The following is a 25,362-nucleotide window of genomic DNA, read 5'->3' as shown; positions in this document are numbered from 1 at the left end:
CAAAAAATTTCCACAACTTATTTAATCTCCATATTAAAATCTCTTTATAGTCGCCCACAAAATGATGAGCAACGAAATTATAAATATTTTATAAATATTTTATAAATATTTATAGTTTAACTTGAAACATACTTATAAAATCATAAAATAAAACTTTTTGAAAAAATTTAATAAATTTAATCTTGTAGAGCAAACGTTGAACTCTGAATTTTACTTTTTTTAATAAACTCATCCATAAGTGCATCGATAGTTGCTTTCCACTTACACACAAGTGAAACTGAGTCTGAAGTGAGCTGAGTATTTTATACTCAGCTTAATGACGTCACTACTTGCTTACTTTGGTAAAAAGTTATCATATGTCAACACAGGTTCATAACCTTACTTTGAAGTAAGTTTATGAGACTTACTAAAGCACACGGACTCGCTCTTGTGCAGATTATGGATAAAAACTCGGTTGAATCTCATTTATCAGAATCAGCAAAAGGAACGCGCATTTAACTGAGTTATGACGTCACAAGTGAGAATTATATGAGAATCGGTGTAAATGGAAAGTAACTATTATCTAAAGTTTCAGCAATCTCGGAGTGCATATGTAATATAATTGCTGAATATTATCGAATATACAAATATGAATTCGTATATTCCGAAACAAATAAAGACTAGTCGTGCACGAAAAATTATAGAGTAGCGCTCTTCGCGGAGAAAAATACAAACTGCAAAAAAGAACTGCGTGAATATTTATCGGCCGCCCTTGGCTCGCTCAATGTGTGTAATTGAAATTTTGATTGAAATAAAAGTTGGAAAAAAATTTAACTATTTTTTGTTTAACACTTGTTTTCAAATTGTTCATAAATAATTTTTCATGTGTGGAATTCCACACATAAAAAATTCTAATGTGTAGAATACTCCACACACACACACACACCTCACAAAAGTCGCCGTCCATGCTTACACTGGTAAAGTGACAATGCAACTTTACGTATAGGAATGGGCGAATTTAGGCGAATGGGTATTGACCTGGAAGGGAAGAAAGCGCGATGTGCGTAAACGTGCCAGAAAAATTTGAAAATCTCCAAGGCATCAATTTTACTACATTTGCTAAATTGGAACCTACGGTTTCTTCACATTTTCGATATCGGACAATTTTCGAAAGCAAAGGGTACAAAGATGTAACACGTTAAAGTATAAAGCAGTACCAGCGTTACTCTTAAGCTTACAAAGCGTTTCCCATGAAATTTTGAAATTGCACTTGTCGTATTCCGATGTAACAGCGTGAAGACAGAGTGAGCAACTAACTCTATTACATAACGCATGCAAATACATAATGTTTATGGCAGCATACACCTGTTGTGTGTCATAAGAATATATCGAAAGGTCTAGGCACAATCTATGTGTTGTGTTATAAGAGTTACATTGCTACTATAAAATGATGTACTTGTGAAAACGTAGTTCTGTATATAAATCCGGCATATTCACGACGCGACGTACAAATCGATCGCGCGCGTCTCTGACCGTGCAAGTGTCTCACGAAAACAGATATAATATTCCGAATGAAGATATATTCAACGTACAACGAATATAGTTGAGCAGTGGAACTACATATATAGTAAAATATGATTAAAACTTACTCATTTGGATTGCTCTGAGAATGAAACAGATTCAAGTCCTGGAATATCACCTGCACCCGTTCCTTTCCTCTTCCTTGAAAGTCGTATGTACAATGTGTCCTGGATGGATATGGATTCGGGTATCCAGGTGACATAACTATGCCTGTTTTTGTTGTATCGCTGTTGTAAACTATGTCGCAGAGAGACGCTGTAACAAAGAGACGCACGGGGTGACTTAACGAGCGGCAACAGTTGACGAATAAAAAGGGAATGTAACGAAAGTAATTAATTGAGGCACAGCCAAAGGAAGAAAAAATGCCAATTAAATTACGCGACAGCTTTCTTCGTTGCCTTCATCTTTTTGTGCTGAAAGATACGTTGTACGAATTAAATTATGAATATTTCGTGTTTTAATTACAAGTGCTTGCGCATCGACGGCTGCTATAATATGCAAACGAGCACTGGCTCTGCTGTATCGCGAGAACACATTGCATAAAAATCACGCAAAGACTACAAAAGTATGATAATAATAATAATCGTGTGACACATATTTATTACTTCTATTAGCGGAAATAAAATATTCCAAATTAAAATATATGCGACGAATTTTTTGAAATCCCGCTCGTTGAAAGCGTACAATGGCAATATGAAGAAAAAAAAAAAATCTTTATTTGTGCCAGGCAAACCGTCTATTTGTTATCAAATAAATTAAACTTGTAATACAAAAGATATTCGTGTCTCTAGCCTTGTCGCATTTTTTTTAAGAGTTCGCCGTCTTTATGTGTCTACACTATTCGCATAGCATTAAGATTGAACGAGTCTCACAAGGAGGAGAAGGCATGAAATTATTTAATGTGATAAATATCTTAACCCGCTTTGCCGCGTATAACGGTACCCACGATTGTAGCGCGTATTCGTTTCGAGTCTCTACGCTTTAATCTTCTCGACAGTTATTAATCTTTCCGTAATTTAACGCCAGAATCGCTGAGGTACGCTTCGCAAGATGAATCTTCCGAAGAAATGCCGTCATTAGGCAAACCCTGGCGTTACGAACGCGTGAGCGTGCGTACTTGTATATTTTCCCGTGAATATATATATATTTTCCGCGCTTCTCGTCCTAGGAGTTTCCTCTCGCAGTATAAACAGGGCACTGTCTATCCGTGCGTAAACCATTAGCGTTCCGCAATATGATTGTAAAATTCAAAGTTACCACCCTGCACGTGTAAAGATGTAAAATTATATTTTACGCACCCATATGTAAAAATTCATCTACCGAAATTGTGATAAAAAATTACGCATAATTGAGATATACAGCTAAATATATTCGTCACAATCGTAGTTGCGATAATTATCGGGCATTATTTTCCTAAATAAATCACACGAGCCAGCGCGTGCAATATTAACTTACCGTTGACTTGGTTTAGAAACTAGCCTGCGGTAATTAATATTGCTATACGATGCGTGTAATCGGGATGCCGAAAAGCTAGCATAGAGATGCAATAATGCATCGTTGAATACAGGACTATCTCGTAATTCATCGTTTAGCTGTACAATACACGTTTCGATATGTGTTCGTATCTAGGATATGAAGAAATTCGATAAAACTGTCATTTGGCCAGGTCACTATTGCTGCGACCTCGCGCCTAAAAAAGCCATCGACGCGAGGCCGACAATGGCTTTTATCGAGTTTGGAAAAAGTAATGCAATATCTTGGGCGAGTAGCTACCTTAACGACCTTCGTGAACCTCTCACAAGACTTCAAATATCTATGTATATATATTGCATTGCGTGTGTATATCTATACATCTATTTATACGTACATTCCTTCTCATATGTTAAACCAGGCTAGTTATACCAAATACCAAATATACCAGACAAATATGTATACCTTTTCTCTTTGAATTAACGAGAGAGAGAAGACACTTGTATCAATTCTGGCGCTTTTAACGGTTGCGCTTGAGAGGGAAAGGCATTGATACTGGGAAAAAGACTCGGATGCACTGAAACTGGAAAGGTGCAAGGGGTATCAATACGTCGCGTCGTCGTCAGTCATGAATGTTGTATGAGTGTTTGTATCAGGATCGTACTTATCTCGAACTTTGCGTTATAGCAAACTTGGCGTTGCTGCGAGAATATTGGAAATATCATTCGCGCCGTGTTCAAGCTTTTCCTTTTTCATCCGTTCTCTTAGCGTCATTTTTAGCTCGATTTTCACTTTGAGACTTATGTCTAATGTGTATATGACATATGTTAAGAAAATACATTTCTAAATTTCGGCTCAATATTCGAAGAAACGCAAATGTTTTTACGAATAGCGCGCGTGTCAAAAGCAATATTAATATATTTCTCGTTGGAAAAATTGCATCTTCATTTAATTTTCTCTATCGTTTCTTCATCGTTCCGTCAATGCATAATTTTCGCTTTAACAGCGGCATATTATTGGAAATGTTGGACTGGAAATGTGCATTATGCCGTGCCGTAATGGCCATTCTAAAGCTTTCTTATTGTCGAGCATTGCGTTGTGGCTCGTATATATCTGCGGAGAAACTTAGGGGTATGCGCATGCCACAAAAATAAAGAAAGACGTGGGGAAGCGGACGATTTTGCGGGCATCTAATGTCGTGAAAATGGTATGCAACGGCCTTACAAGCGATGTTGATCGTGTTTAACGATATTCGATTAAAAATACATTAATTCTGTGAAACTCATTCAACGCGTTCGTGTGAAAATTAATTAATTATGCAATGTACACAATTGTCTTTTCATCAATTAATCTACAGATTTATTGACAGCTTCATTTAAGATTATAATTTATGTATATTTTGTATACATGTGTATAATACTTAATATTTAAGCGTCACCCGCGCGGTGTGAGTATCGACTTTTGAACATCGTTTGTAAGAGAAGCCAAATAGCACTAAGAAAGGCTAGGGGGGAAAGAGATGCGCGGCAGAAGCGGCAAACGTTTTAATTTGCATTCATGAGCCGTCCTCTCAAAATTCTTAGAGTCACCAAGTATTCCGACTACGTCTCCCGTTATATTTGGGAAACGAATTCACTTACGGCGATCAATTTCTATACTGGCGAGAATATCGTGCTGTCAGACGTGGCTATCCCAGTGAGATTGGCAATCGACAGTTTTTAGAATAGCGATCGTTGCTTATGTAAACTATCATATATTATGTATGAGGAGAGAAAATGGTATTGTTCTGAAATTCCTGCCCAATTTTCGTCCAATTTTTTCCTGTCCAAGTTACGACAGCATGTACATACAGTCTAAAAGTTATAGTCACACTCTGATAATCTGACTTGTACAAAATGCCGCGATTAACGCTTTAATCCAACCAGCGGTGCAATTTCACGCTGCAGTTGTTTCAGTATATGTATAATATTACGCGAAAAAAGAATTCTGAGAACTACATTACTCCTAAACATGGTGACGATTTCGCCACGGTGTTTAACAAACTTCCATGGCGCGTAATTGCGCGTGGGCGCAACGCACGGTGATACGATACGCGGCATTGCACAGCGAAGTTGTCGGAATAGTTTTAAGCTCGTTTCACTGGCGGATGCGAGATATATTCACAATCCACCTGCGTGGCAGGCGGTCAGCGCGCATGGAAAGGCTCTATACGGTAGCCTGTAACGTAAAACCGTTGACAATCCCCGTCTTACCACAATCGCGGATTTCCTAATTAAACGGCACATTTAGCCGGGAACAAGCGAGTCAGCGCGTGCCGGCCCGGCGGATATTAATAATTTACGAACTTTGTTGAAATTAATTTCAACGCCATTTGCGAGCCGCGTCTTGGCGGTAAGTCCTGTCCTAACTCTGCAGATTTAAGCAACTCTCCCTTCTGCCCACCCATATCCTCCCCACAGCAGAATCCGTACCGAGGATATATCCGCATGGGTTTCCGGTTCCGTTCGAATGATGAACGTTCATATTTTCTTGCGCATTTTGGCGTAACCGCGAATACGAACATTCGTGCGCACTGCGTGCTTGTAGCAGTAGTTGCTATCGGCAGCAAAAAGTTGGTCACCCCGTCATGAAATTTAATTTAGACTTTAAATCAGACTTTTTTCACACCTTTCCGATTATTCCGAAGCGACGCGACGATTCAACGATGAAAAATAACTTTCTTCAATCGCCCGATCTATATCTAGACTCTAGAGATACGCATCGATCCCCTTAAAGCGCGGATATTGTATAGAAATAAAATTATCGAAAATCTGTTGAAAACGTTCCACTTCCTCTCAAAATTTACGGAATCTTTCTATTTTTCAATTCGCATCCGTAGAACGTCAAGCGCACTCGCAGAAAATATATCAAGGTTCGTATATTCAATATAAACTTGAGTTATAGTTGTGAAAAAAATATCACCGATCAATCTTTCACGTCGCATTAGTTTCTTGCGATATCGAATGTTTTTATAAATACGAGAACCCACGGACACCTCTTTTAAAATAGCTCTCAACTATGTATAATATCACGCATACGTATAAGATAATTGATTAATTGCAAAGCTTTCCAGACAATAGCGTCTCATTGCATAAACGTTACTAAGTGCTCTTTAATGTGTGCTTTTTTTTCTCTTTTTGCATCTTTTTTCGAGCGATGCGAATAGCTGCTACGAATAGATGAAGATAAAAAAGATGTAGCCTGTGGCCTAGAAAAAGGTTATCACCTACTTTACTGGCTAGCGAGCAGCTCGTTTATCGTTTGCAGGCGTGTTAAGTGACCTTTGAATTCTCGCAAGTTCAGCATACTTTATTATTCGGCAAAGGTCAATAGTTGAGCGTTAATTTTATCTCTTATAATAAGCTGTCGAGGATACATGTATAACAATAATTTAATATTATCTTAATCTTTAATGCATGAATTTTTTAAAATTTTTAAGAAAATAAGCTCGATGAACCAAGAGAGATTTCGTAAAAATACAATTTCTATTTTCATGATAGAACGAAGAAAAATATTTTGTAAATGCTGCAAATAATAGAAAAATTCAACCCGCAAATCCATTTATTGTTGAAAATAAATCGTGAATGTTTCAACGGATTTCAATGTCCTTAAAAATCTATAGATAGTTGTATTGGACTCTGCATGCAAAACTTTTTTCAATTTCTCGAAGCTTTATCAAAACCGATAATCAAAAAAACCTTTGAATCTTGCGAGTGACGAAAATCCATAAAACTCGTCGAAGGTCACAATGAATTTCGTTCGAAAGACGATCGACAACGTCTAGAACGTCCAGCACAGTCGACGATTCGGCAGCTGGTTCTAGCGCTTCCCGACGATATTTAATGTCATCGATAAGACACGACGGTTAAGCGGGACATGACACACGCCGGAAACAGACCGGCGCGCGGTCTTTACCGGAGAATTTTGCGAGATTGTCGCGATGCGGATATATACCGGTGGTTTTGTCTCAGAACGAGAGTCTGTAAAGCACGTCGGATCCTCCGTTGAAGAAACAAGGAGGAAAACGAGACAGAGAGGCGGACGGACGAGCTTCTCTGCCGCCCCGGAGATAAGGGTGCTAGGAACGAGTAAGGAAATGAGAGAGAGAGAGAAAGTTACGGAGGCAGGTACGGAAGGAAGGCAGGCAGAGAGACGGGACGAGTAGGAGAACGGAGCGGAAGGCAACTTACTTAACGTTGCTACAAAATGGAACGGTAACTAATTCCGACTAGGTCGGCTGATTTATCGGCTTTTCGCACCGCGTCGTCGCACTTTGTCGCTGCTTTCCCGATGACTCCACCCGACTTGTCTCATCGTCTCTCGCGCTTCTCTATCTCTGCTTCTTCCATTGGTTCGCCGTTCGACATGATTCCGTTCGCGCGTCTGCCTATTGTGCTGTTTGCGTCTCGTAAATTATAATTACATTATTTTCCGCCTTTACAAGTACAACGTAGCGGTCTTCCGTCTCATTCTCGCGCTGCGTTTTTCCACGCGTTCGCCGCCGTCGCAGTCGCCGTCGCCGTCGCCGTCGCCGTCGTCACCACTACCGTTCTCTTTTTTCGTCGCCGTCCTGGCCAGTTTCCTACTCACTTCGCAACGGTCGAATATTTTGATCGATATCGTTTCTAACGTTCGATCGCCATTTCCATTAGCTGATGAGCTCTTCTCTCTCGCGCGCGACTGGGAAAGAATAGAAAAAGTTCGCGGACGAATGGTGCAGAAACGACGCTGCGCAGTTATACCTATAGAGAGGGAGGGGTAAACTCGTACTTTATGCGACGAATGATGTGCCGACGTGTTTAAAGTCAATGAAATATTTAATCCTTGCGCCTCACTTACTTCTCATTGTGCGTGAAAGCCTTAAATTTCGGAGAATCTAAAAGATTTCACTGACACGTGTTTGCAACTCGAATTTACAATTTCTCAACTATCTTAAACAATAAGCTCGATAAACGATTTAAACGATAGACACTTTTTTTTATCCAATTGAATCGACATTCGCGGAACGCTAGAAATCGATACATTGACCCCGACATATGAATCCATCATCTATCAATGCCAACAAACTCGCAGAGTTCGTCCATCGAGATCTCAATTAGCGACGATAAAGCTCGTGGTATGAATGAACCGTCTGCATCAACGGACCGCATCGCAACTTCGTAATCCTCAAACTCGGTTATAAACTTAATCCTTTCAGCGCTAAGCTGATGCAAAATAGTCGTTACACGATGTGCTCAATGTAGTCAAATGACGTGGAAGCTCCGACTAAGCAGCATGTGCACGATAGTCGTGCGCATCCGCGAGCAGACGCTGCAGCGTTGGAAGTGCAATCAAGAACGATTCTTTAGCGATGACAAGATTTAACACAGGGGAAAAGTACAGAGAAGTGCTTGGTCGCTTGGTGTTCCGCAGTGACATATCGTACTGGTCCCAAGAGAAGGTCAGACTGTGTGTGTGTGTGAACTAATTACCATGAAAAAAAATTACTCTATGAAAAAGTATTAAGTCTGGGATATATAAAATCTTCTCTTTCTCTAATTTCACCTTTTTCCGCCAGTCGTAGCTATCCGAGGATGTAATTTATCTTAAAAAACCGCAGAAGGATTAAGAGTGAGTTTGAAAGACGCTTTTGAGATAATCTCTATATTTCCCATCGATTGATATCGTCAAATATTTTCCCGATGATTTTTTTAACGATGAGAATTAAATTTTCATTCTGTATAAACGCGTTTCGACAACACTAAGTTTCGGTATACAGGTTCTGCGGCCATATCTTCGCTAGACATCCGTTAAGACCACAAGCTAACGGGATTCAGACTCGGCGCGAAACGACGACCATTCTTCACACGCAGAGAAGGTACCTCCGTCCTTTTATTTTTTTCTTACGTTTGTCGGATGGGCCCGAAACGATCGGTAATCGTGACAGCCGATCGCTCTTCCGGAATTCAGCCGGAGAGGACAACGAGTTCCGTGAAAATCTCTCTTCTCTCTCTCTTTTTTTGCTTTCTCTCTCTCTCTCTCTCTCCCTCTCTTCTGTTTCCTTCTCGCACCTCTCTTACATCCCAGAGAGTCGAGGACGAGGCAGGTGGCAATGATTAACGCGTTTCCCAAGTGTCTACGGTGAAACGTGAAATTTTGCGGTTGCCCAGAGAATTCTGCGAATCCGCGGAATTCGCGTGGTCAGAGGACGAGTTTCGGTCGTTCATCATGCGAATATCCGCGCGAATCGCTGTGCTTCTGCGGCTGCACGACGACGACGAGGAGAGGCCCACGTAGGACCGACTGGGCACGAGTCGAAGAAACTGGCAATTAAGTGTCACTCGGGCTCTCGGACGGGATGAAGAATCGTCGCCATTCAGTGTATGAGGGGCTTATGCCGCACGGCCGCCGAGACGGCGCTTATATTAGCGTGGGACGTAACGGAACGTGAGCTTGTCGCGTTGTTCTTCCTCCGACCTGACACACCCTGCGGAAGTTTTGTACTACCGGCGTGACTGTAAACGCCGTTAAAGCTGCACAACGCCGGCTTTTTAATCGTAACAATATATTCGATAACAGAACGCGAGTTCTGTAAGTTATATAAAATTGAAATATTGATCTCGGTAACTAAGCACGTTCCAGATTAATAAAGACCGTTTCCTCGCATCTTTACCTTTTTTCATCCTTTAAGATATATTTTACGTTTATATAAAGTGCCTTCATTCCGTCACTAGACTCCGACCAAGCATTCTCTTGTCTATGTCCGGATTGCGGTTACGTTCTCCTGGAAGTGTAAATAGATCCCTGCACGCCCACGCATACTTGCGGATCCTCCGAATCCTCGATTTCGGGTAATGTCACCGTTTCGGCGATATATTTCACGCTGATCACTGGAGTTCTTCTTTCCCTGTTGACTCGCAGAAAGCGCAGCTGTTCGCGTAGCCAGTGACAATATATCACCGACACAGGTAAATACGATACCGTTCCGATTTTCAAAGCAAGATAAAAATTCGCATTTTGTTGTTTGACTGCGTAATATCCGGAACGTCGATAAACCGCATGAATACAAAAGCGTATAACACGGTGCATCTTAGCATTCAAAACGTCATTTAAAAATGTTTAAAATCTATCAAAATAATGTTACCACTGAATTATTGACTGGACTTTCTTTTTTTACCACATTGACTACCCTTTCTCGCTGTTAATCGAAGAATTTGTTCTACTTTTGGATCTACTTTTGATATATGTTTTATAATTTGACTCAGTATAACATGGTTGGATTTGTAATACATTGTGTGATTGTTGGATGAGATGATTCGATACCGTTACCGAAATTAATTTTAAGTTTAATGTCTATTTAAATTATTGTTTCGGGGTTTTTATTTATTTATAAACACGGTTGATGAGGACTTGGTACAGCCGAAACGTTTCGTGAAATTGTTGTAAAAGAATAATAAGTTTACTGTTTACACTTTTTATAGCTCGATTTTGAATTGACCTAGTAGAGTCTTCTTATTAATTTTGTTTATTTTTTAAGTTATATTTAATATATATATATATATATTAGTATATAAAATCGAAACATAAAACAGAATTTTGTCAAAAAGGTTATTATATATTCAAACTGTTATTTTTCGTTGATATACATATCGTGATGTTATCGCAATTCTAATTACATGTTACAAAATTTATATTAATCTATATTGTTTCTCATTACATAAGTCGTCATCTACATTATAAATTAGCACTAGAAAGCTTTCTAGTTGACATATCTATGCTTCGTTATTTTCCCTTGCAACTAATAGATGCGACACAGATGTATTGAGGCTCGATGCACCATTTTAGATCAAGTCATAAATATTCCCTAATACGTCCTAGCCATAATATACTGCTCGTGTACATGTCACTGAAAATGCAAACGCAAACACTTTCTTAATGGATTATAATATACGTAATATGCCTATTATAATCCATGTTCGTTAATGTTGACATATATAAAAAATGTTTTACTCCAAAACATTTCTTTCTATTATAGTTGCAACGTGATTTTTATTTAGATTAAATTTAATTGGATTAAAGAAATAATATAATTCGTGAAAGTAACTTGTAAATATTCTTTTAGAATTTAATTCGACACATATGTCCTCCATCATATCATGCGAGAGTTCTTCGATCAAAAGCAACACGATAACGGTTTTTGCAGGAAATCCAATTTCCATTTCCAGATGCGACCAACGATGAATATGGAAGTACGAACTTTCCTAATAGCGTGCAACGGATAATCGAAAATTCGTGTAATCGGTTGGAAGCGCACACGGTTACATCTAAATACACTTTCGCTCGTGTTCTGGTTCGCAAGAGACATGTCTTGTCGAGTCGCTAAAGAAAAATTTGTCATTTCATCGATTACTTTAATTGTACTTTTTTTTTTACGAAAACTTTTTTTCTCATAATGACAAGTTTTTCCATGTCGCAAATATGCTTAATATCTGAATTGTTTGTCCCTCTCCATTTCCACATTTACTGAAATTATTGCCATTGTAACGACACGCTTTTCAGTCGTGGCATTATTTAACTATATTTTGTTACATTTGGCTCGAGGCCATGTTATTGCACGCAAAGCTTCCATTGCACATTTTATGCAGTTGCTCATATAAAATCAAGTCCCACGGGATAGTTAATGACGTCCTGTTCTCTGTTTTCTCGTCTATAGCCACAGAAATAATATAATATATTTGCATGTATATCCGCTACAAACATTTATACGTCCTGGGGCAGGATTAACATTTGTATATTTTTCATTTTCCCTATACAAGTTATAATACTTATGAGACGTAGTATTTACATATTTTTTTACAATTTTTAATTTTCAACTATATACAATAATTGAGTTTGGATAACAATTGTTTATGGTCCGTAATAAAAATCATTGAAAACTGTCGCATTCTTCCAACTTTTGAAACCTCACTTTCATACATCCAGAGTTGAAACTTTATATCTTAATTTCTCATGAAAGAGATAGGAAACTATAAGCTCTGATTTTTATAAAATGCTTTATTTAAATTCCCGCAATTCCCGCTCGTAGGTTCATAGAGATTCCACGAACCGTAACGAGCTAAATCGATGCTCTTTACAGAAGATGAACTCCAATTTCCTGACTGTAATATCTTTCTTTCTGTCTGTTAAGTAATGTACGCTCTTTATAAATTAATCTGCAAGTAAATCGGAATTCCGAGTATATGCAGTATTAAAAAATTTCATATATAGTGGAGAAATTATCGCCCATACAGACTGACAAGCCGTGCTTCGTCGACAGTTTCTCTTTACATCGAGATATGTCCGAGAAGAAAAAGAAGAAGGGAGAGAGATAGATAGATAGATAAAGAGAAAGCAAGATAATGCGATGTTTCACAGTATGCGTATATTCACCTCGTTCCGCTTTTCGCTGCGTATAAGATTATTAACTCCCGGTTGTCGTTCTTTGTAAATCAGAGGAAAAATTCGAGGTTCGCATCCCCACTTGCTGTCATATTATGTCATTCGTATATATCGCGGCTCGTTATGGAATTCCCGACGGTGCGAAGAGAAGAAAGTGTGAGAGGGAAGACTCGCAATGATAGTCAGCGGTGTCTTGAAAAGGAAGGAAGTCGTATGTAGGAATGGAGGAAAAGTCGGGATGTTGAAGCGCAGTGATATCTTACATATCTGTCGAGCAATCTGGAGTCTCGCAGCGAGGACTTGTTCGTCACGCTCCTACTCTATCTTATCTTCTTTCGTTTGCTGGGTCGCGTCTAACAACGGTAGATTAACCAGCGAGAACAGAGAGAGAGGAAAATACGAGGCACTGAAGAGAGATTACTTCCATAAAAAAAAGAAGAAGAAGAAAGGGAAATGACCGCGCAGTCGAGCATGCTAACACGTTGCGATTTGTATATCGAAAGCTGCAATTCAACTCTCACTTCGCGTACTCGCGCGCGCGTTTTTATTATTGCGAAGTGGCATGTACCGTTGTTGTTAAAGCATTTTCGCCGATCGAATTGCGGCAGGGATAAGGCAGAAAACAGAAATTTGTACCTTACTCAAAGGAGAGAAGAAAAATTAGATACCGGCGGCGGTGTGAGCTTTCAAAGAAACGAAGAAAAGTTGAATGAAAATTCTCGTCGATGAATACTACCTTTGCACGAGCACGACCGCGGGTGTGTACGATGGAGGCATTCGTGCCTCACTTAGCTCACTCCCCGGATAAATTACTTTATCGTTGCCTTCTATCTTGTTATAAAGTCTCAAGATGAGAGGGTAGCAGACGGAGAGTACTGTATCGGCGACTCTCTCTTCGACTCGAAACCATTAGTGTTGGTCTGGTCTGATCTGGTGTGTATGTGTGTGTGTGTGTCTCTCCCCTTTAATACTGCGAGAGAAAAGTGGCGCGCGGGACGGAAATAAGAGAAAATCGAAAGGCCCGAGTATAATAACGCAACGATTCCGTAACGAGGAGTTTGCCATGACTGCCATGGTGGATAACCACCAAAGCTCTGCGATTTTTCTTCGAAGAAGCTGACTCCCTCGCAGGACGACACGCATGTACCACAGTAGGACTCGGACTTATTCCAGATAACGTGCTACTCTCGTGAAGATAAGATTCCGGGAGTCGTTGGAACAACGTTCACTATGAAATCCTCGGTCCGCGTAATTCCTCTGCTCCAGTACCAGAATCCACCGCGCGACGTCGAGGTCGTTTGAGAATGTACTCCCGTACTGGAGGATCTCCTCGATATCCGAATGGCTTCGTAGCAGGCGACACGCGAAGGGGGACAACAAAACACATTAACACTAATCTGTCCGTACGTCGGACGCAGTCAATGGCGCGGCACGAATCCCATTTGTCGCCGGCGACGTTTCGTGACGTTATATGCGGCTCTGCGAGCCGTAGAAGGTGAGCAACCACCGCACCGTCTGCATGTGGCGATACGTTATAGTTACGTACACAGAGCACGGAATTTTTCGCCAAACAATCGGTATAACAGCACTGCCGCACTACGGTTACTAATTGATTGCTATCTTTTGCACGTCGATTCTAATTTTCAATCTTTATAATTCATTTCTCTTTTTAATCTATTACGTATTATACAATGTTTAAAACGATTCCTGACAGAAGACCTTTCGTATGTCAAATGTGTTGGGAAAGCACGATACGATGGCACGATACGACTTGCTATGACTTGCTTCGATTTGTTCCGGCTCCATCCAAGTTCCATCTCTACAGATAGGAGAAGGCAACCGTAGAGATGCCGGAATACGAAAGCGCGAGAGGTCAAGAGAGAAGGAAGAGGATTCGTGGGTTCTGACCTGACCGCTTATCGAACGTGGTTAGCGGCACCAGCCACTCCCGGCTTATCCCTCAGGACACTGTCCACTAACGCCGAAGCTAGCTTGACTATCTGTCCTACCGTCCGGTCCTTTGCATTTGGATTAGATGGTGCAGATTGGGATATAAGGATGGGACATGACGTCGATGCTTGTTTGATCTTTGAAAGATTGGCAGCAAAATCTTTAATGAATTAATTGTTAAATTTTTTAATTTATTCAAGTGATCGTATATATACATAAAAATTAATAGGATTTAATAACCAAGTGATAGAGAGAGAGAGAGAGAGAGAGAGAGAGAGAGAGAGAGAGAGAGAATTTCATCAAGAAACGAGACAATTGTATTCTTATAGCACCGAATGTATTAAATATTTCCTTAGGGTAAGATATATAACCACAGTTAGAGAAAGAGAGAGAGAGAGAGATCGATATAATTATCCTGCATATCTCTGGCATATAACAACGTTTCCCTTCACGACGATCTTCAGAGCGAGAATCACCGCGCGAGCAGCGTACATATATGCGCGGTGGAGGGTGTAGGGGATTTATTAAAATTCCTATAGAGCCGTCTGCTGTGCAGCAGCTCGCGGAATTTGGAATTAGCTCCGTCGCTTTGCGTTAAAAGACAAGACGAACTTTGTGCCGCGGATGCGCGCGCGGTTATAACCAAATGACGCGCGGAAAAGCGGAAATTGAATTCCGCGACAGAAACCGTGCAACCATGCGCAACATTAAAACGTCGCCTCTGCGCGCTTGTATACGGATATACGGATAACGCTAAGTTTAGCGTAACGTCGGTCGCACAAAGAACTTTTTCTTCAAGCCAATATTATAACACGCAAGGTCACTTCACTGATCGACCTTTATATCACAGTTCCTCCTCTCCCTTTTTCTTTGAAAACCTTCACAGACTTTTATAGATATTATAGCAGACAAGCTATTAACTTTCAAACAGCTATCGGAACATTCAATCGGGCGTGTGATTCGGCTAATAGTTTAAGACAATCCATTGTCTACAAAGAAATTCATGCTAGCTGTACCGGACAAAGGTGTACGTTTGCAAGAATTGAAATTGGGAGGACCTTGAATTTATGCGGGCGATAAAGACGGCGACACTCTCTCTCTCTCACACTTTGTGTGCGTTCCTGTACAAATGTACGAACCCATCCGTACATGCGGCGCATTTCGCGAGACCAAATTGCGCGATCGTGCGAATCGGAGAACCGTCGAACATTCGGGATTACGCTCTCCCTGGGAATTGCCACGTACCACATCGAGAGCACGCGGGCATGTATACAGTCATCTGTACTACTGCGCCGTAGTACTATTCGAGATGTTTAAATGGCTCGAGTGCAAGAAACCCGATGTAGACGCGCACGCGTTCGCATTACGAATTGTTTCCTGTAACGCAATTAACCGAAGAAGACTCAGAGATAGTATTCAGTCAAAGTAGCTAATATATTTTGGCGCCTAATATTTTTGTGTCAATTTCACAATTTCCAATTCAAGCATAACAACTAATATCATTATACATGCCTCGATGATCAAATTAATAATATACCCGCATGGAGATCGAAGGAAATTCCAAATTCGAATTCTTGATTGAGTTGATATTTTTCGCAATATATGTCATTCTCTGAAGTGTTTTAAAGATACTCATTATAGTAAATTATTTGTCATTTTTAATTTGTAATATTACGTATTCGAGCTCCAATTTTGGATTATGTTTCAAGACCGATAAATAATCAGTTTGCTTGAATTGGAAATTATATAAAATTCATACAAAGTTATTATTATAGACACCAAGATCCATTTTAGCCTTCTTAAAAATGTATGTGTCACAACTCAAAATATCATCAAATTATAAAAATTTCAGAGATGGTCTATTATTACGTTTGAATATCAATGTAAAATTTCAGCACAATTCTCTTATTGGTTTAAAAGTTGTTTTGTTTTGTCTTGATTCTTATGTAAAATAATGTTTTGTTTGTAGTATTTATTCGCAAATTTGATGAGGCAATAGTATTACGAATTAAATTAAATTATTTACGTATACTGAACTCTAACATTCATGCAAAAGTTCATTTGGATCTACTTACTCGTTTATAGATTTACCCAAAACTACAGCAAAATATGGTAATTGTATTGCATTAAAAGTCAAATAATTTGTTGTTTCGTTTTCTCGTTGCAGTTGATTTCAGAGTGCATTTACGATAAAATTTTGTGACTGATATTTTTGGTTGATACTATTAGCTGATATTGTACAACCAAAACATTCTTAATTGCGTTGAACAATTTCTCGGTCGATTTTCATTTAACATTGTTTCCTGTAATCTTGTAAGCGCATTTTCTCGATAGTGTTCAAACAAGCGCGATCTTAGCTTTTAAAGTGGCACAGTGAAACGGAGTTACGCATCCACGGCAGCGAAGTTAGTCGCGTTCCCGGAATTAATGAAAGTAAGAGTAACGCCGAGGGTGTATATTTCAGAAGAATTAGATTTTATCGAAAAAAAAAGGAGAAATTATTCAAATCGACGAAATTCGTACGCAATCGTTTGGCTATAACTTTGAAAATGGGATGGATTGTAAATAAAGTACCTACATATTCTATTCTGATATCTGCACCATTCGAACATTCGCATAACAATGCGTTCGCATGTAATCGTGTTTTAACATTGAAAATAATGTAGACCTAGTAGGAGTACGCTATCGGGAATGCAGTGCAGTTTTGATAGTGTTTCGGCACGCGTGGGCTTCTAACGAACAAGCGACGCACGGTATCACGATCGATAGGAATTCGAATTGCATCTTTTAGCATGAGCTGACCAGTAGTTGTCATGAAAATTAATGCTTCTTGTGTGACAAAATTAAGTGCGAGGTAGAAAACGTGAGAGATAAGAGAGGAAAAAGGCATTCTTCCATTCTACAAAGTCACATGCGAGACTCTTCGAGATTGTCAAATGAATTTGACGATGATGAAGTTTTCAAGTATTTTGTTACAGTTGCGAAAGAGCAACGTCAAATAGAGAAGGATTTAGATTGCGCTGTCACGACGTGACCTATTTTCATAAGATTTTATCTTACATATCCTTTGTCAGGGATACCTCTTACTTTCATGTCGTTTGAGGTATTCAACAAGGAGAGTATCCAATTGATCCACATCCGCGCACGTCTCGAGAGTTATCTCCGGTACGCCGTAAATGCACCCCTTCAAGGTGCTTGAGCGCACGTGCTCTCTTTCACTGCGTCAGTATAGTCGCAGTAATCCAGAGGCGCGCATCGAGAATCGGCTGTTTTTCACCAAATTTCCCCACCCCGACTTTTATGTTCCCTCCACTCTCTCCTTTGCGTTTACGACTTGTTAGAAAAAAAGCCACAGGATGAAACGCGCGGCGCGAGGAACAGTAAAATGAACCTTGGACCCCGACAATACCTGCAGTGTATCTCTTAAAAAACAAAACCAGGGGCTCCAAAAAAAATGTCATTGCGCGAATGGACAAATACGTATGTACGCTAGTAGTCGCTTTTCCTAAATTCTGCCTGCGGTTGTTTTATCAGCTTGCTTCGTTTTATAAAGTCGGTGGGAACGGGCAGGATAGGATGAAAAATTCAGATGGTGTTCACACGATCTACTTCACTTCCGCGAGACTTTGTTTTACGTTCTCACCGCGACATTTACGAGCGGAAGTGGCGATGTACGAGAGATCCGCGTCGCACGGGGCAGGCACCAGCTAAAATTCCAATCTGAATGTGCTTGCGGAACGAACTTGGAAAAGTATCCGTATATACACGTACATACGTGCGCTCGTCGTCGTTCTATCGTAAAGTCGTACCATTATATTTGTTTTCCGTGGCGGGAAGACGGATGCACGGATGGGTGAACGGAGTAATGAAATGCGGGAAGATTCGAACAATTACATATCCGAACGGCGGAAAAAGTTTCCTCGTAGATTTCGCCTCGTTGATACGCTCAATAGCGGAGCAGTAAAGTAATAGAGAGAAGAGGGAAATATTTAATACAGCCTACAGAAATGTTCGTACTCCATGTTGAAGATTAACGATGCTTTTAACGTAATTAATTACCGTATAGTATGATTAAATTACTTGTATCGATGCAACACTCTCTCTCTTGCATGCAATGAGATAAAATTTCACCTCCGAATCGTCGGCGCGGGCAATCGATGCGACTTTAAAGCTTCCCAGCGGCCAATTAATCGTAGAGACGCGAATAAACACGATCCGCAAATAAACCAGATTGCACGAATATGCACGAGCGGGACTAACTTTCGAATGGGGTTCGCAAAACGTCGGCCGATATTCATCTGGCGCGTATTGACACAGCATGGTACATTGCGATGCTGTACGTGGAAACGTGTACGAAGCCGCAAAGACGTATTGTGCGTAACAGATGGTGCCGCCTGTAATCACACGTCTACGTGCGCGCACCTATAACACGTTTACACATATATAGAGTAGCGTGGGATATCGAAAAAGTTTTCGGTCGGCTCGGGGATGTCGCGTTCGCCGGTTGTGAGGATGAGGATTCTTTGCTTCCTATATAAACGGTGGTGATTTGTTGATCGATGTGTTGGCAGATGCGACTGGATGCGAGCGACGGTCCTTCAGCCAGTTTTCAGCGTCTCTTTTCCATCCTAGCATCTCTCCTCGCTTGTCCGTTAACTATCGTTTGTGTTTAATTTCCATCACGTGTAATATAAAAACGTGAGATCCGTCCATTCATTAAACCCCGTTCGGCGTTTAGCCGTAATTAAGCGCTCGAACGTGCGACTGCTCTTCTGTGCTGTCGCGCTTCAATTCTGCTGGCCGTGCCGTTCGCACGAACCAGATAATCCCGTATTATTGATCAGCGTTGAACTTTCGCCGGCGGATTACGGGGATGAATCCTTTTAGCGATATTTACGATCTTCCTCTCATCGTCGAATAAGTTGAACGGCTATGTGCAGAAAACTGCTATTGAATTCAAACGGCAATAACGTATTACGGCAATTTTCAATAAATTTTTCCCGGAACAATTGTGTTATTCCTAGTTGTTATCATTGCAGTCGAGATCGTGGTTACTCGTTAAATACTTAACAACAGGCAAAGACAATAAATGTATATACCTATAAATGTATATCGTATTTACGTTAGGTGCAGGTACGGCTGATATTATTTTAGTATCGAGCATCGAGGGAAAGGGGGGGGTTCGTTAAAATCGAGGTTACAATTCGGTTACTGGCACGGAAAAACGGGCGAGCGGACGCCAAATCGAGTAACAAAAATCGATCGACGAGGACTATTGTGCCGGGACAGTCGGCGAGTTTATTTTTTCATTTTGCGAAGCGTACAAATCAAGCGGAAGGATGTTATCAAAACTTCCGTCTGCGTGACAAATTGAATTACGGCGGAAACTCGGGCATAGGAGGGCACACGGCCGAAAACTGCGACGGGGATAAAAAACTGCGAGACAGAAAGGTTAAAAATGGACCCCGTTGTAAATCCGTCGCTGCAACGCGGAAATCTGTCATCGCGCGCGAAGAGAAACGCGCCCAAGTGGGGCGGGGTGCATTATACCCGGATTTTTCCGCGATCGCACGGCACGAGTACAAAACGCCAACTGCTCAACAGAATATTTATAGATGGTCGTCGTCGTCGTCGTCGTCGAGACGGCTATTGTCGTCGTCTTAGTCGCGTACGATGACGATGTCTCTCGGAATCGATATGAATTTACGATGTTTTTCTATTGCACCGACTTGGCGGAACTTTCTTAAAACGGCACCCCGCACGGAAACATTATGCGATAATTTATTATCCCTCCTCTGGCGCGAGAGAGCCTTTAGGCGCGGGCCGCGCCAGCGGTAAATTCGATACCGTCGAACTTAATAACCCGCGGAGCGCGCGACTCGGTGAAATTCTACCATCGGGAGCTCTCGGTAAAATTATGTGAGCGCGAATGGTCGAGCTTTCGCAAAAGTAAAGCTCGGGGAATAGCAAAGATGGTATAGCGAGGTAGTAACGCGATCCAAGAATTTTCAGATAGCGTAATTGAGGAGCAACGCCGCTCGATTTGTCACATTCAATGGTTCTCCTATGGAAAATATTCTTAAACTCGAACGAACAGACAGACAGATCGTTACATTTAATCTTGCTTTTAAATAACAACACATACCTATACACTATATTCTTAATATATACTCGTATAACGATACGTCCGTTTATTCATCTCTTTCCATCATCTAATTAAATTGGCTCTCCATTTAATTCATATCGCGCCAAAATGATTCATTTGATGTAATCACACAGGATGTCGTTGCGCGTAAACTTTACCCGTGACATACCGACTGGCCCCTGAGTCTTTGAAAAGCCGAATCGCATCTGGAGCTCGCGTAAAATCAGAGACGGAGTTCTTTGATGTAATTCAACGTGAACGTGAAACGCGCAAGGGCAGCTTGGCGTATCCGAGAAGTAAGCGCACGTGGGTGCCGCGGGCGAATGTATGCAGATTCGTAGATGCCGCTCAGCCGTGGTGTCTAAGTCCGTGTTTAAACAGAAGAGCGCCATCAAACATTCGACTTGAGATGCACGAGAGCATTTCGCGTAACCAAACATACGTACCCGGACACGCCAAGTAGAGTACCTCTAGGTACGTACGAGAACACGTTGTGTGATGGAGGAACAGTAGGGGGGAGGGATGGAGGTGAGGGTGATCCAAGAACGACAAATTCTGCCAAACACATGAGAGATACTTGAGCTGGCCGGTTGCCAACGCACCACCTCCTCTGCTGTTCGTTCGTGCATGTTCTAGCGACCTGGTACACACACAGCACCAAGTCCCTTTTCTTACTCTCGAGCTGCTACAATCGACGTAGAGAATCACCCTCCGCCAACTTCTCTCTCAACCTACCTACCCACTCTCCCTCTGTGTGTTATTCAGTCTCATATGAGGGCGCATCCGAATCTATCTCACATAGCAGTTGGAACGCAATATTAGATATTACTATCAATTTCCTATACACGACATAGCAGCGCGTGCTATACGTGTGCTTTTGTTTCTATAGACTACCGATACCTTACATCAAAGCCTGATAGTTTTAGCTTTTCAAGTTTCATCGATCATGTTCGCGCGGAACGAACGTTGGGCAATAAATCGATGATACCTGCGATGCTAAGTTTGCACGCGACACTTGGCGTTATCGAATACAGTATACATATATAGGGTAGAGAACAACGAACGTCGTATCCTTATGTATCTACTCTATGCACTCCATGTCGCTTGAAAACGCGATATTATCTGCGATATTGTATTTACGTGATGTCACGATGTTTCGAGTACCGTACGGCATAATGGTATTTGTGAATTTCATTTTTAACTTTTAAGGAAATTTCTTAATAGGTGCTTTGCATTCTTGCCAAACGGCCAGCGTCCTTTCCAAAGTTCGCCAACTTTTATCTCACAAGAGTGCACAGTATTTTTTTCATTCGGGGAATAATTCCTCTCTAAACTATATACGAAAGATAGAATTCTGGGATGCATTAAAAGAAAGTAGCTTTACTTGGAAAGATAAGTCACATCTCTTTACACAACTTTTCTCTACTGTGTTATCTGATCCGAATCGTTGACCAAATATTTCTTTTCGCGAGGGTATTTAAGCTAAGGAAATAATGTTAAATTGTAATTGGAGCAATTTACACAATGAGAGAGTACGGCAGGGAGAGATAATAAGATATAAATGAGAGAGATAAATGCAAAGAGGTGTGTAGGTACCCATCTTTGCAATATGTAAGACAATTTATAAACAATGTTAAAAGACTCGAGTGTAAAAGCAACTATCCGAATGTTAATCGCCATTCGGTATGAAAGCACAGTGAAGGACGTTGAAACTCGTATACGTTTTTCCTCATTAGCGCTTGGGCTTTTCTGCTCGCCATTTCTCCTCGCATAATGCAGCTAGATACATTGTACGCGAAAGAGACAAATAAGGGAAGTGGAAAGAACAGGAATGAAAACGACGATAGAATAGCGAAGAGCGCAAGCTGGACGATCGGTGGCGGGAGTAGAGGCGTCGAAATGAGGTGTCTAATTACACTCGTTTATTAACCTAACACCCTTTGCTCTCGTACGAGCGTACTTTCGTCTTTTCTCGCGCGTTATTTTATTCCTACGCGAAAGAACCTTATTTACTTTAACGAGAGCTGAAATAATTCACGAGTACCCTTTGCAGGAGTACCTATTACAGTTTGCATCCGTATCTACGTATTCTTAGCGCATATATATGTACATCCGCTAAGGTCTGCAAAGGATAAAAGACAAATCGAAATTTTCATCCGTCTGTAGCGGCAGGTAAATCTTCATCATTATTCTATGAGACACGTATCTTACATATTGGGATAAAAAAACATTCGCGTATAACATACAGATACGAATAGAATTGTGATATCTATATTTCACTGTCGATATTCACGGTGCGAGTCTTCGCTCTTCGATACTTTATTTATTTGCACATTTGCAACATCAGGTAGCGCGCTATCAGGAAGAGAATCGTTGTAAGGTAGCTTTCACGTTGCGACACGTAAACAGTAAACGATACACGTCGACGAGCAGTGGCGCGTAAATAAAATCTTTGTCCGCGCGCGCGCGACAATCTATTATATGCGAATGATACGAATGCACTGAATTGTCGAATTCGCGTTGATAACTACGTAAAGTACGTAAGCGGCCCTCTCGGTATCGCGCCGCGAAAGTACGCGTCGAAAGTACCACGGGGTGGAGTCTAGGCGCATGATTGCGCGCACAACCTGCAGAATTACACGTCGGTGGTTTGCAAACCTGTGACTGAAATTATCGTTAATTTAAATGCTCGCGCTTACACTCGGCGAAAGTGCATAATGCGCCCGTGAAGTTTAAGAGCGGCGTGGCACCGCGCGAGAGCTTACGTGGCAACCGCGTGCAGCCCGGGCTTTGAAATTTTAACGCGAATACGTGGCGAAATTCCAAACTAACGCGGAAGGATTTAACTCCTTTGCCTGATACCGCGGGACAATTACAGGTAGCCGAGCTCAATGGGATTGAATCTCGCATTGTGCCGAGTTAAATACGCGTATATTTCACTGACAAATGCTTTCAGTTAAACGTCGCACTGTTTAATAATGTGGTGGGGCGTGCGGGAGAAATTTCGAGCAGCATGAGGCTGCTGAAACATTGAAGAGAGGAATAACGGGTCTTTTCGTTCACAAGAGAATGAAGGAGAGGAGAACGAGAGAGATTCGGCCGCTCTCAATCGGCCTCTCTGTGAATTAACGATATATCGCCTAAAAAGCTCCGACGTTCAATTTCATATTCCACTTTATATTCAACTAAACTCGTGTATTATTATTAGAAATAATTCAACCATCTGCTGTTCTGCTTCAAATTAAATTGTGAATTGCACATCGCTTGAAAAAAGAGGCAGCGTAACCGTAACAAAGGTACTTGTTCTAAAATTAAACCGGTATTGTTACTTAAGAGGAAGAATAATTACTTTCTGCAATCTTAATATAATAGCGTTGAATGTTACCCTTTGTAAGAGACTATTCGCAGTTCAACCTGAGAATACGTATATATATATATATATATATTTATAATAGCATGGAAATTCGATTCGGAAAAAAAAACACGGTATTTCCGCCTTTACACGTTTATCCGTCAAGAACTTAAACTTTGATTGCAGCAATAAAAATGTTTGCATCGCGCGATATGCATCCGTCGCAGAATAGCATCGTGTTTCGACACAAACTGCACGCGCGCGCGACGCAGCCAATATTACACGCTATAATAGCTAGTGTGGGGAACGCATGTAGAGTCAGTCCCTATGGCGTTTTTCATTTTTTTCTATTTTTATTGCTGGCGATAGCAAGCACCTGACATTGTTTTCCCGAGCACGTATCTAGCGGGGCGTCAACTTCTCATAGTCAACATGCTCGACGCAAATTGTCGCAAATTGTCGTTGCAGAGTTGCAATGAAAAGTCCTTTCTTCATTAGAAAGATTTCTTTTGTATATTTATTTGGAGTTTACATCCCAGGTAAAATTTTCTTTATTTACTCCAAAATAATAGATATTGTGTGCTCGAGATAAAATATCGTTATATACGTGCGCAGCCTCGCTTAGATACGCTTAGATATGATCCGCGCGATGGTAAAAAAAGATTTATACGATAACCTTGGAATCGGATCTCCCGGAAATGCACAAGTTATGTCTCGCTTAACTGAGCGCTGTAATATGTCAGGACGGTGTTAAAACGGTTCTCGCACATTCGACTCTTGTAGACATTCGTTAAGCCGATTTCCTAGAGCGCAGCCGTTTGCATTATCGATAGCTTTGCCCATGGGAAGAATGATCGAGCGATGCCGTCGTCAAGAGTTTCCGCGAGCCGGCGATAACGGCGAGTAGTAATCCGTTGAACGATATAGCCCGTCTCTCCTCGTTGTCGAATCCGTCGAGGTTTTATCCCGTCGACTACGCACTCGCGGCCAGGATATCGAGCCGCGACTCTTCATCGACCGTTTTTTTTTTTCCTCCTATCGTCTGATTACAGACGAAAAAAGAGAAAAAAATAAAAGATCGGACATACAGTTGGGATAAAAGAAATCGCATCGCGCGTCGCGTAAAAGACAACCGAGTAATTTCGAGCGGATGACGCGAGAAATGTGTATACAGTGCCTGCAGTGACTCGTGTTGTCTCGGCGCGAGAGACGTTTTTCGCTCATGTATTCATAAAGCCAGGTTCATTGCTGTAGCCTTTGAGCCTTGGGGAGCTTTCTTGTTTCTGCAACATCGCGTCGAGATAAGTAGGAGTGGCGAATGGTGCGCGCGTTGTTTGTTCAAGCTCCTTCACGACGCGCGACTGGTTTAGACGGCCGGCTGGTTAGCTGTCCTCTGCGTCAAGAAAGGTCAAGAGACTCGAGTCACGAG

The 25,362-nt window shown here is 41.1% G+C and overlaps 1 protein-coding gene across 1 annotated transcript in view; it reads right to left on the bottom strand.

The window, feature by feature from the left end:
* Positions 1-25,362, bottom strand: part of Sol1 (CUB domain-containing protein Sol1) — a gene marked incomplete at its 5' end in the record, with an annotated part of 234,184 nt that overhangs the window by 27,921 nt on the left and 180,901 nt on the right. Inside the window, one exon of the mRNA XM_018503456.1 lies at positions 1,629-1,815. Coding sequence (XP_018358958.1) covers positions 1,629-1,815 — 187 coding nt within the window. The remainder of the gene's footprint in view (positions 1-1,628; positions 1,816-25,362) is intronic.

The sequence above is a fragment of the Trachymyrmex cornetzi genome, unplaced genomic scaffold, assembly GCF_001594075.2.
Source record: "Trachymyrmex cornetzi isolate Tcor2-1 unplaced genomic scaffold, Tcor1.1 scaffold157, whole genome shotgun sequence".
NCBI lineage: Eukaryota > Metazoa > Arthropoda > Insecta > Hymenoptera > Formicidae > Trachymyrmex > Trachymyrmex cornetzi.
The sequence above is the reverse complement of the archived record's forward strand: the minus strand, read 5'-3'. Positions and strand labels throughout refer to the sequence as shown.